Genomic DNA, 13639 nt, shown 5'->3' on the forward strand with positions numbered 1-13639 from the left:
TTCAAGTCCTAGCTCAGTGGGGGACTTCTTGTTTTTTGCTGATGTGAGTTCTCAATGAGTCTGAATGTCCATCATGTGATTTTTGTCACTTTGTGCTGCGGCTTGTATCTTCCTGAACCGTTCTGTCATAGTTATTTGCCTGCCAGCATTGTTTTCTATTACCGTAAACTACCTTGTATACGCCCACCCCCCTAATGCACCAATTTTGTCACTTTGTGCTGCGGCTTGTATCTTCCTGAACCGTTCTGTCATAGTTATTTGCCTGCCAGCATTGTTTTCTATTACCGTAAACTACCTTGTATACGCCCACCCCCCTAATGCACCAATTTTGTCACTTTGTGCTGCGGCTTGTATCTTCCTGAACCGTTCTGTCATAGTTATTTGCCTGCCAGCATTGTTTTCTATTACCGTAAACTACCTTGTATACGCCCACCCCCTAATGCACCAATTTTGTCACTTTGTGCTGCGGCTTGTATCTTCCTGAACCGTTCTGTCATAGTTATTTGCCTGCCAGCATTGTTTTCTATTACCGTAAACTACCTTGTATACGCCCACCCCCCTAATGCACCAATTTTGTCACTTTGTGCTGCGGCTTGTATCTTCCTGAACCGTTAACACGTTCTGTCATAGTTATTTGCCTGCCAGCATTGTTTTCTATTACCGTAAACTACCTTGTATACGCCCACCCCCCTAATGCACCAATTTTGTCACTTTGTGCTGCGGCTTGTATCTTCCTGAACCGTTCTGTCATAGTTATTTGCCTGCCAGCATTGTTTTCTATTACCGTAAACTACCTTGTATACGCCCACCGGGCGGGGATGTAGCTCAGTCGGTAGCGCGCTGGAGTTGTATCCAGTTGGCCGCTGTCAACGTGAGTTCGTCCCCACGTTCGGCGAGAGATTTATTTCTGAGTCAACTTTGTGTGCAGACTCTCCTTGGTGTCCGAACACCCCCCCGTGTGTACACGCAAACACAAGACCAAGTAGTGCGCACGAAAAAGATCCTGTAATCCATGTCAGAGGTCGGTGGGTTATAGAAACACGAAAATACCCAGCATGCTTCCTCCGAAAACGGCGTATGGCTGCCTAAATGGCGGGGTAAAAAACGGTCATACACGTAAAATTCCACTCGTGCAAAAAACACGAGTGTACGTGGGAGTTTCAGCCCACAAACGCAGAAGAAGAAGAAGTATACGCCCACCCCCCTAATGCACCAATTTTTTTCCAAAAGTTGGGGGTGGGCGTTTACTAGGTACTATACCCTTTACAGGAGCGGTTCCTTTCCTTGACTAAGGATATTTTGGTCACTTGGCAAGGAAGTGTTCAAAGGATGCGTTATCGCACACAACTTTCCTCTCTCTCACTCTCTCACACACACAGGAAGGAATTCTGCAAGCAAACCACGAATGAAATCTTCTTGCTTTATCGTCTGTTAACAATTCCAAAAGACAACAACAGCAGACTGAATAATCTGTTTTATTTTCCTTTAGTCTAATGATCGAAAACGGGGGATGGGCGTTTACCCGGTACTGTACCCTGTGCGCAGAATTTGACCAAAAATAGGGGGAGGGCGTTTACTCGATACTGGGCATATACAAGGTAGTTTACGGTACTTCCAATGCTGCACAATTAAAATTATGTGAAACTTAACAGATATTCTTTTATTCTCCAGACACTCTCACACACAAAGACACTCACACATACACTTTAACACACAAAAACGCACAGCCAAAATTAATTTGATGAATTCACAGACAGAATACTGCGAACATTTGATTTATTTAGCAGTCAAAATGCATTTTTATCTTTTACATGTACCAAAGTGAAAAATATAACAATGAAAGTAAGTTTGATATCACGCTAGACTGACATATACAATCATATGCACCAAGACAGAAAAAAATCCACATCCCCTTGTATCACAAAACATCAAATGCTCAACCATGGTAACCATAACAATGTTCACGAACATCTGCTGCATGGAATAAACAAATTTTATGTACAAAGAAGCAACAAATAAGAAAAATAATAAACTGGTGAGAAACCACCTCCTCATTCTAGTTAGCCCTAATATGGTCATTTTTATATTTTATCATTTTATATCAAATTAAAAACTACAGATAAATGAAAATATAAAAATGTTACAGTCGCTCTATTTATTTTTGCCCCACCGCGACTTTACAAAATGTGCAGACAATAACAACAAATATGAGTGGACAAAAAGAAAACAGAGAAAAAAAGAATAGACATAAAAATGATAACAAAACACACACACACTGTCTCTCTCTCTCTCTCACACACACACACACACACACACACACACACACACACACACACACACACACTCTTTCTCTCTCTCTCACACACACACACACTCTTTCTCTCCACCCCCCCCCCCCCCACACACACAGATAACAAAAATTGCAAAACAAAGACAAGAAAAGACATCCTGACACAAAAACAAGGGGAACAAGTTAGCACTAAGCCCCTGTGGTCCCATCTGCATGAGGCGAGGGGCGAACAGTGGGAATAAAGGAAAAGAACAATGTGGGAACAGGGGCTGGCGACAATCCAAATGCGCACTTGCTACATGCAGAGGGTATCTAGTCATTGTCTCACTGACCAGCTGCACCCTTTGGGCTTGCTACATATTCTGTACCCACCTTTGTCAGACCTTTAGCTCTCTCATGATTCACACATTCACGCACTCACACACTCTCTCCTTCCCTCCAGGCAAATACATTCTTTCCCTCTTCCCCACATAAATATCCCCCCCCACCCCACATACACATTCTCTCAGTCTTTCTCTCTTCTATCATCAGCTTATATCATAAGCCTTGTAAATAACATTGTTATCTTTCTCTTTCTCTCTCTCTCTCTCGCTCTACAGACATATTCTCTCTAGCCGGGCTTCTCTCATATTCTCTCTTTCTTTTGACAAACACACCCTCTCTCCCTCTCTCTTACGTACTGCAGATGCCCCAAAAGACATGAATGCACTCTAACAACTGCAGTCGAAATAAACACATGTACAATGTTGAATTCAATTGGCAAACATGTCTGAAAGCATTGGTCCTTGAACTGTTAATTAAAAAAAAAGTCAACATATTGAAATAAAACAAATAAGGTAACAAAGGATACAATGAAACGAATCAAAATTTTAGAAAACAGTTATATTTCATTGAAATCAGATATGTTAAACATTTAGTGAAAAGTGTGCGCATATTTACATGGCATATAAACTCTACAACTACAATTTCATGCATCTGACACATGCCGCAAAGAAATGTTAACCCCAAACTGTGCATGAATATATACGTTTACAAGTAAAATCCTGAACACGTTCTCACTTCGTCAGGATTCTGACATATCAGCAACAAAGACAAAGGCTAATACAATTACGCAGTCATCTAGAAACGAGAAACATGTACAGTGCCCAATCAACATGCAGTAAGGTTTGAAAATATGATTCTAAAGGACTCATCTTCATCATACTTACACCAACTAAAAATAAAATAAAAATTAAGCTCACAGCGAGTCATTTTCTTCTTCTTTTCTTTTACTCTACTTTTACATGTACTTTAATCCCATCGCTGAGAAATTCAGGGCGCTTCCTCCCAGTGGAAAGCTAGCAGCAACAAGAGTGGCACTAATCCAGGTGTGTGCGTGTTTAGGTGTGATCAGCCATCTCATGCACTTCTGACACAACGACCGAGGTCTGTCACGTGCCTTAATTACAGCGGTGACATTGGGGTGGAACATGGTTTTCGTCTTTGAGTCTCCACATAAAGTTGACCTGTGTCTGACCCAGCCCGGATTCGAACCTGTGACGCAAAAAATCACAAGTCCAGGGTGCTCTACCAATTAAAGTAGCATGCTCCCATGAAAAGTGTTCAACTTCTTTTTACTGTGCCCGCAAATGTGGGGTGTGGTGATGGTACTTAAAACAGGAGGTTTGCAAACGGAAGAGGCAAGTCAAAGAAATATGGAATGCAAGGTCTCTGGTACAAATGTACAAATACAAACAATCTTCTTCTTTCGTTGTTTGGAAAAAGTGCAGTTGAATAACAAAACATTGCAACAAAACAACAATTTGGTGATGTAGTTTTTATCAACAATTCCATAAGATAAATTTATAAGAACGTTACTGTCCCAAAGAAAGAAACAAGGAAAGAAATAAGGAATACGAAAATGTATTGTGCTTCAGGCTGGGAGCCTCCACTTTTTCCGTAATTAATCAGCACTTATCTAGGGGGGGTCTGAAGGGGTATAGTTGGGAGTGATTCATAATATGGGGCGTTAATATTAGCATGGAGATTAATCCAGGGCAAAATGTAAATTCTATATTTTTTTGACAACAGCTCTGCAATTCAAGGTGCAACCCCCACTTTTTAACACAAAAATGAGAAAAATTCATAGATTAGGTGTTACCAGTGTTTTAGGCGCATTAGCATCCAAAATGTTACAATATGGAAAATAGTGTGCATCCCAGCTATACCCTGTGCAACCTACTGCTTGTGCTAAATTACCAGCACATACGTTTGACAGAATACATACAACATAAATGACTTTATTTTAGACAACAGGTGAAAGGTATTGACTCCTTCCCCAGTACACAATCATGTACACTGCTACAGATCTGTCCAGCTTTTCACATGGAATAAACAAGTCTTCTGCACCCTTTCACTTAGATTTGTAACAAGATTAATATCAAGAGCATAGTCTGCATTCTGTGCAACAACAAAACAAATTTTGCTGCACTACCTTTGATGTCTCTTAATTGTCAAATTGATTCAACAAAAATCAAGTCCCCACGCTGGACAAGAAGCAGCCTAGCTGACATGCGTTCAAGTTGAAGGATGATCTTATCCTGTGTTGAATTAAACCTAAACAGATCGGTAGTGGCAAACATGTATGCTTACATGAGAAGCACAATATACATATGTGACCCTCCACCACGGAATGAGTTGCATGTCACCTTTGCATGATTTTCATATTTTTACATTTTTCAAAAGAGTTTTTTATGCTCTATCCAGTGGTGAAAACCGTTTTAGAAAAGAGCGAAAACTGTTTGAGTTATAAGCCTGTGACTAAGGTGACCCTCACACTGTTACCAGACACTCCCCGGACTTTTATTAAGCCTAGCGCAGAACCGCGCGAGGTGACATGCGACTCATTTCGTGGTGGAGGGTCACATATAAACATTCAACTATTAACAATTTTACATATTCTGTACAATCAAACACCAATTAAGGCTATGCACAAATTTCCCCCACTGCCATTAATTACAAACCAACTCCCTTTCCCTCCTCCACAATAGACGGTGTCTGTAAATAACTATTGGCTCTTTTCATGGCATATGGAAGAGTCATTGTGCCTCTGGAAGCTGACACAAAAACATGAGAACACTGACCATGCAGTTCAACCAAGCGAACACGGTCATCTCAGTGAAGAAATTGCATCTGATGTACATGTTTTTCAAAGGAGACATGATCTCTGGAGGAAACACTGTCATTCAAACCAGTGCCCGATCGATGCCAATGTTTTGTTCTCCTGAAAACATGTACATTGGAGATAACCAATTCACTACAACCATGACTCAGCTTCAGGCGCATGCAACTTGGCAACAGCCCTTCAACACTCCATCAGAGTTATTTGCGGACTTTGTCTATTTTGCTGAAATCACAGTACTTTGCCATTTTGATTTCCGTTGATTAGTACTGATGCTTATTACAGATTGCATTTTTCTAGAAGTGCATGCACTTGTCTTGATGAATGTATAGCCACAGGTGTCAAACACTCTGCACCACATAAAATGTGCGTATAAATACTAATAGAGATTCTTATATTCTGAAGTTGTTTTTGTTTTTGTTTTGTTTTTAAAGACATGAAGCTTCAAAATGTTTCTTCTTAATTAAATAATGAAATTTTAAGAACATTGTGTACGGTAAAGACAGAAGCACAATCATATACCCTGAGACACAAAAGCACAGAAATATTTATGAAATACGCTGGAAGAAGAAAAAACACACCAGTAAATGAAAGCTCCAAAGACTCTTCACATATACTTGCTTCAAATATAAGCTGAGAAATAGGACCTTCAAGTATAATATAAGGAACAACAATTTAACTACGTAATTATAGAAAAAAGAGAGAGAGGTGTATAAGGACATAGATGCAGTTACATCATCAGAGCACCATCTGAAAAATTCGATCAACAGATGAAACAATTAATGGCTGTACATTTAAATGCATCAATTACCCCTCTCCTCTTTTGCGAACACAAGAATTGCCATAGTGAACTGAGTACAAGAAAAAATGACCTGCTCGTAGTTTATACTGTCCATCTTCATATGAAGACTACAATACAAACATAAAAGTACAGTTCAAATTCTTGTGGCATTAGACTTTGTTACATTTTACTGTTTTGCAGTAGCTAGCTCGATCAAGTTGATACAATTGTATACCATTTTGCGTACATTTGCTTCTTCAAACATGTTGAATTGAAGCAATCATTGTATGTACATTGCTGTAAAAACTGTCAGGCATCATAGAATTTACACTGTGTTTGTTTTCATTGCTTGCCATTTCAGGACTGAGGGAAATACAGCCAGGAATTTAAGACTTCGCCCATAAGTTATAACTAAGGCATTACAGTCTGCAGTAGCATGACATTTTAGTTAATGAAATCTCATTTGCCTCAATTTTAACAATTATACAGGACAGCTGGCCCAATGCTAATGAACTGCGTCTTCAGTAATTATAATCTGCTTGGACAGCAACCAACAGCGACCTTGATGAACCATCTTGTGAGTTGAACGGTTCAGACATCATATCACATCATCACCACTCAGTCCCCCTCCGAGGGAAATAATAAATTACATTCATATAAATGTAAGCAGCACTTTTAGAGTCTCCTTTCTAGGTTTCTCAAATGAACAGTTATGGTCAAGATTAGTTTTGATCCATCCATCAAAGGAGAGAAAGACTCAAGTATATAAGTTGGTCTCATTATTGTATACTCCTTGTGATATGTAAACGGTGATTTGACAAAAATCAAGACATTTACATTTTGTTGCTGAACATTAAACTTGACAAAAACCATGCAGCCATATTTATGACATAAGCTATCTCAGCAGTCTGATAAAAACTGCAAATGAAATAGTCTTTACAAACAGAGACTGTTGAGTTTATGATCCCACAGCAGAAGATCAAAGGTCCTCTTTATCTCTCCCTGAAGTAGCCTTGACCTTCTTACTAGCAATTAACTTCAAGGTCATATCCACTGAAACAGCCTTGACCTATTTGTCAAGGTCAAAAGGTTCTTGTTCCACAGGGTGTCCTTGACCTACTTAGTGTGGTCAAAGTCCATGGAGAGGGAGTCTAGACTGGTAAGGCTGGTGCACGTGGAGAGAGGTTTCTGCGGTTTGCGGACGTTCCAATGAAGACAGTCGGCCAGGCCGCTGAACCAGTCATCTATCTGGTCCCTGGCACATATGGAAGGCACGGGGTAGGCTGCTGTGGTGATCCTCAAACTGCCAACATAGACACAATCAGAAAGTGAAGTCAGATTGAATGAAGTGAAGGTCGAGATAAACATTGTACGTAGCACAACCCAAATGTGACCCTCCACCACGGAATGAGTCGCATGTCACCTTTGCATGATTTTCATATTTTTACATTTTCCAAAAGAGTTTTTTATGCTCTATCCAGTGGTGAAAACCGTTTTAGAAAAGAGCAAAAACTGTATGAGTTATAAGCCTGTGACTAAGGTGACCCTCACACTGTTACCAGACACTTCCCGGACTTATATTAAGCCTAGCGCAGAACCGCGCGAGGTGACATGCGACTCATTTCGTGGTGGAGGGTCACAAATATACTGTATACAGTAGAATCCCCTTACAGGACCCCAACAGGCTTTTTTTGGTGTCAAAAACGCATTCATTTGCGTTTTGCCGTGACTTAGGTTAACCAGGCATATGCTTGCCGTAGGAAATTGTTTTCTCACCTTCCCTCACAGGGTTTAGTTTATTTCGGAATCGTTTTGGGCCATAATCCGACGAATTTCGTGGCTGAAGCGAAGCGTTTCGATCTGGCGGCCATTGTATCACGAACGTCCGCGGGAGTACGGAAGTGGTGAATTCTGGGTAAAATTCCGATGACGTCACAAGCAGTATTAATGGCAGAAGCAACTTTAGCTGCTGAACTTTACAGTTTTGAACCTGGGGGTTAAAATCAAGGGTCTGCATGCGTGCCCCGTGATTAGTACTTTTTTTTACAAATCACGTTAATGCTCCCGATATTTTCTTGTCATCTCCAAAGTCAAGGCACAAAAACAAAATCCCTTGACTTTTGGGGTAGCGCGACTGTTTATGTTTAGATTTGTTTTTCTTTCATTACTAGATTGCTAGAAAATTCGGGTCACTTCCTCCCATGCCAAGTGGAAAGCTAGCAACAACAGAGTCGCGCTACCCCAAAGTCAAGGGATCTATGGGATTGTTTTCTTTTCTTTATTGTCCCATCGCTGGGAAATTCGGGTCGCTTCCTCTCAGTGGAAAGCTAGCAACAACAGAGTCGCGCTACCCCAAAGTCAATGAATCTATTAGAAATTTTTTTCATTTCTTTATTGTCCCATCACATTCCACAACTTGGACACATACCACAACTTGGACACATTACCACGTCTTAGACACATACCACAACTTGGACACATACCACATCTTGGACACATACCACAACTTGGACACATACCACATCTTGGACACATACCACAACTTGGACACAGACCACATCTTAGACGCATACCACAACTTGGACACATTACCACATCTTGGACACATACCACAACTTGGACACATACCACATCTTGGACACATACCACAACTTGGACACATACCACAACTTGGACACATTACATGTACCACATCTTGGACACATACCACAACTTGGACACATACCACATCTTGGACACATACCAACTTGGACACATTCCACATCTTGGACACATTCCACAACTTGGACACATTCCACAACTTGGACCACAAGCGCGACTCTGTTGCTGCTAGCTTTTCACTGGGAGGAAGCGATCCGAATTCGCCAGCGATATAGGACAATAAAGAAATGAAAAAAGAAAGAAAAACAAATCTAATGGATCCCTTGATTTTGGGGTAGCGCGACTCTGCTGCTGCTAGCTTTCAACTGGGAGGAAGCGATCCAAATTTCCCAGCGATGGGACAATAGGCTGAATAGAGAAATTATTATTATTTTTTTTTATTTACATTTTTACAAATCGCGGGTTAACAGCTCAGTTGGAGGTTTAATTGGTGTCAGTGTGTAGACATACAGGCTGGGGGAGTGGCTTAGGAGCCGGCGAGCAAATAGCTGTACCGTATCAGCGTCTGTTGCTAGAGATCGTTCTTACTGCGGCGTCCGAGTTGAGACGGAAGTGTCCCATCTATCTGGGTTGATAATCGGGGATTAATGTAGAGTTGTATCCTCTTAGTCAGGTTTGAGGCACAAAGTTTACGAGGAAAAACCATTCTCTCTCAAGGGTGGAAGTCAAATGTCTGCCAGACTCAGAAAATAGATTAGGCAGCCCATGATCACTGTTGAGATTGTAGTTGAAGTTCTATCGGATTTGTTGTTGGTTATGTTGTTGAAGACGTATTTGTTCTCGAATTTGAGTTGATGTTGTTGTTGTCGTCGTCGTAGATGAAATCAAGGTTGTTACGTGTCAAATCAATCGTGTTCCACCTACTGTTTATCAGTGTAAAGCTGTTGTTGGTGGTGTTGTTGACATTGTAGTTGTTCTTGGTTTTTGAGTTGTTGTCAGTGTTGTTGTCGTCGTTGTAGTTGTTGCCCAATGTCATACTGTGAAGTGGTTGTTGTTGTTATTGTTATTGTTGATGTAGTTTCGCTGGTTTCTCAACAATGGTGTTGTTGTTGTTGTTATTGTTATTGTTGATGTAGTTTCGCTGGTTTCTCAACAATAGTGTTGTTGTTGTTGTTGTTGTTTCTTTGTTTTTGGGTCCAGCCGATTCATTTTCACAGCCCATTCCTGCTTGAGCCGGATGGAAACAAATGAAAACTCAAGCCTCAGTCCTTTTTTTTTTGCAACTCCGAACATACGGCAGCAGCTAGCACACTCTCTCGGCATGATGTCGGGAGTACGAGCGCATCCACGGCTGCAGCAAAGACGCACACCAAGCGTCGCTATTTTCGCTTCCGATTCCTGCTTGTGACGTCACAGCCAACGGCTTGCCGCCGCGGGGATTTTGAAGTCTCGCGTAGCAGACGAAATTGGCCGCTTTTTGAGCATGCATTTTGTGTAAAATTAGAGTGATGCAACACAAAACCTGTGATTTACTGTTCAGTTTTTGCATCTTTAGATGCTTACCTATATCATTAAATCAACCCCAACTGCTTTATCTGAGCCTGTTGGGGTCCTTTAATAAACACACGGTTAATAAGGACAGCCGCTTTTAAAATACACTTTAGTCCGGTCCGGATTTATCACTATATGGCCCATGTAATAATCCTTCGGTTAATAAATACAAAAATCCGGTTAATAAAAACAGGTTTTTTTGGCGAAATTGGGTATTTTTTCCGTGCTGGGACGCTCACTTAACACAAATTTGACAATGTATTGTCAAACACGGAGCGATATCTACTCACCCGACAGACGATGCAAGCGTTTACTGAAGCTTAGTGAGCTAAGTTCAGCGAAAATTGTGATTAAGGGGGGAAACGAGATCACGAGAATTAGATCACGTTTGCATTCTCTCACTGCATTCTCTCCTACACACGTATAGACGGGGCTTTCCTGACAGTGACAGTGATTGACAGTGATAGCTTTAATTGTGTTGATGCCGACATCCGCGCATTTCTGCGCAAAGAGCCACTGAAACAGCTGACAATGGACAAGTTTTTCAACTGAATCGTACAGCTACATTTACTTCATGATCGCTTCCTTCACAGGAGAGGAAATTCTTTTTTTTTCTGTTTGATTTTTTTTTAAATTCGGTTAATAAAAACTTTGGTTAATAAATACAAATTTGCCCAGTCCCGATGTGTTTTTATTAAGCGGAGTCTACTGTATGTGGTTTAAACAAGGTTTAATTTATTTAATTAAACATGATACAATAATACAACCAGAAACAATAGGGACATGAACTTAAGCATAACGCTTATATTACGTGCCCTACACAGTTGGAGAATAACACAATTATATACTGTGCTTCTTGATTGCTCTCACATACAGTCACCACTGTTGTTCTGCTGTTGCACAACCAATCAGCTAAACATGAAAGATAATTCGCTTAATTGGCTTGTTGCAGTTGCAGTTTCAAAGCAAACAAATTCAAAATGTCAAGTATAGAATAGACACTCTTTTCATTCTTTAAGAAGACACAAGTAGAGTAAACAGCGCCTTCTTGACGCACAGATATTAAGAGTTATCTAATCTACTCACAGAAAGCCATGGAAACAGTAAATCCATGGAGACTGGAACTCGACCCCCGTGTAAGACCCCCCTAGTGTAAGATTTCCTTGCTTTTAAGACCTTGCTTTCTTTTAGCTTTTAGCTTGTAAATTTTGTAGATTTACCTCTTTTTTAAGACTTGGTCCCTTTTAAGCCTTGGCTTTTTCAGATTTTTGAGGTCTTAAAAGGGGAGTTTCGCTGTGTGACCTTGTACTCACCTTGAGCCTTGTCCCATCTCCTGCCTGTTGCGACCGTCGAAGGACACCATGGCATGACCTCTGGCCTCTGGTGCTAGTGTAACCTGCAACATCAACATTGTCTGTTAATTCTTCAATCATCATTTTTCACCTTGAAAATCACAGCCACATGCAGTTCTCACCATGCCTATATTCAAAGTCAAGCAGGGATATCTACAATACAAGAACCCCACAATAGGACAACTTGGCATCAAAACTTTAAACATACTCTAATGTTGTCATTGTTTATTGGATGGGTCATGTTTCACAGCTATAACAAGCAAGACCAGACTTTCAAGCTCACATTAGTGTTAAGGTAATATGGTTCACAGCTGTCATCGCCGCAATGATTTTTTTTCACACTCGAAGGATTCTTAGCTGTCCTTAAAGGCACAGTAAGCCTCCCGTAAACCATCACAGAGCTCCCCGAGCGTCTACATACAGTACAAGCATACTTCCATTTGAACGCTCACCGAACGGGAACATCCTGGCTGCTTTCTGTCGAGCGTGAGAAATTTTCAAAGAATTTATTTTCGTGGAGCAATCCTCTACAACCATGGCGCCTCGTTTTGGCGCTGGACGGCTGTTATGAATATACCGGAAATCACGCCCGGACATTAAGCCTCCCGTAAACCATCACAGATACTGTCAGGCTTTTTCACACAGTACAAACACCCTTCCATTTGAACGCTCACCAAGCGGGAACATCCTAGGTGCCCTACGTAAAGAGCGAGCAATTTTTTAAAGAATTTATAATTTTGCAGATTGTCTCGAACACTTTTTGGACCCATCCTGAACTCAGGTCAAAAATGAGTTACTTCCCTTCGGCCCGGAAGCAGGGTCACGCAAGGGTCGTAGCAGACGACGGTTTATGCATAATCGCCGTTCCTCTCAACAGTCAAAAGCCATCGCTAGAGTTCTTGTGAACCACAGCCGTTTGTTTCGTGCATAAAAACGTGCTATTGTAGATAAGCTCACATCGAGTCGCATTCAAATGACTAACTGACGACTACATTGTGAAAAAGGGAAACTGGATCACACGGGTTCACGATGGCTCAGGGGTAAGATAAACCACGCAAAAATAAATTCGTTGAAAATTGTTTGCTCTTTACGGAGGGCACCTAGGATGTTCTCAATCGGTGAGTGTTTAAATGAAAGGGTGTTTGTACTGTGTGTAAAAGCCTGACCGTATCTGTGATGGTTTACGGGAGGCTTACTGTGCCTTTAACCCCTTCACTGCCCAGCCCACCCCGTGTGTAATACGTGGTCATTTTTGGTTTGTTGTACGCCCATAACCGTGTCTCATAGTGGGATTTGTGTCAGTGAAATTTCAAACATTTCTGAAATCTAAATGGAAGGTAACCACTGTCCAAGTACTTGTAGGGGTTCTAAACACAGTTCTTTCCCATAGACCGTTCGGATAAGTTAGTTCCACGTGGGGAAAACTTTTTTATAAGTTTTTTTCCGATCTATAAGATTCAAAATGGCGGCCGAAAGTCGGACATCAAATCGTAGACCTGTTTTCAAATGATACAGTGTTCTGGAAGCTCTACAAGAAGTGATTTATGGATTACCACACAGAAGAATACTGTTATTGGCTGTAATTTAATGTGAGTACCTGATGTTTGACACCAGTTTTAGCTGTGTTTGCTGCGGATTTGCTGCAGTGTGTGTGTAAAAGTTTGGAAACTGTAATTTTTGACAAAAATGGTCATTATATCGATTTTTACTATAACAATCACAAACAAAGTCCAATGGTCATGTTATCACATAATAGCCAAGGGTGTAAGCAAACCACATGCCAAAGATCTAAGAGATATCTCAATAAATGATTGAGCAGTGAACAGATTAGTGAACCTACTGAAGAAAGCGAAATTTGCCCTGTGGTACTAACTTATCTGAACGGTCAATGGGAAAGAATGTGT

General features: G+C 40.9%; 1 protein-coding gene across 3 annotated transcripts in view; it reads right to left on the reverse strand.

Annotated features, from left to right (window-relative positions):
- Positions 1-1733: 1733 nt before the first annotated feature.
- LOC138978248 (NAD kinase-like) overlaps positions 1734-13639 on the reverse strand; it is a 44765-nt gene continuing 32859 nt past the window's right edge. For all 3 annotated transcript variants that reach the window (XM_070350912.1, XM_070350915.1, XM_070350914.1), the window contains 2 exons: positions 11697-11779; positions 1734-7534 (listed from right to left, as the gene is read on the reverse strand). In XM_070350912.1, the coding sequence (XP_070207013.1) occupies positions 7348-7534; positions 11697-11779 (270 nt within the window). In that variant the 3' untranslated portion in view covers positions 1734-7347. The remainder of the gene's footprint in view (positions 7535-11696; positions 11780-13639) is intronic.

This window comes from Littorina saxatilis, linkage group LG10, assembly GCF_037325665.1.
Source record: "Littorina saxatilis isolate snail1 linkage group LG10, US_GU_Lsax_2.0, whole genome shotgun sequence".
Taxonomy (NCBI): Eukaryota; Metazoa; Mollusca; class Gastropoda; order Littorinimorpha; family Littorinidae; genus Littorina; species Littorina saxatilis.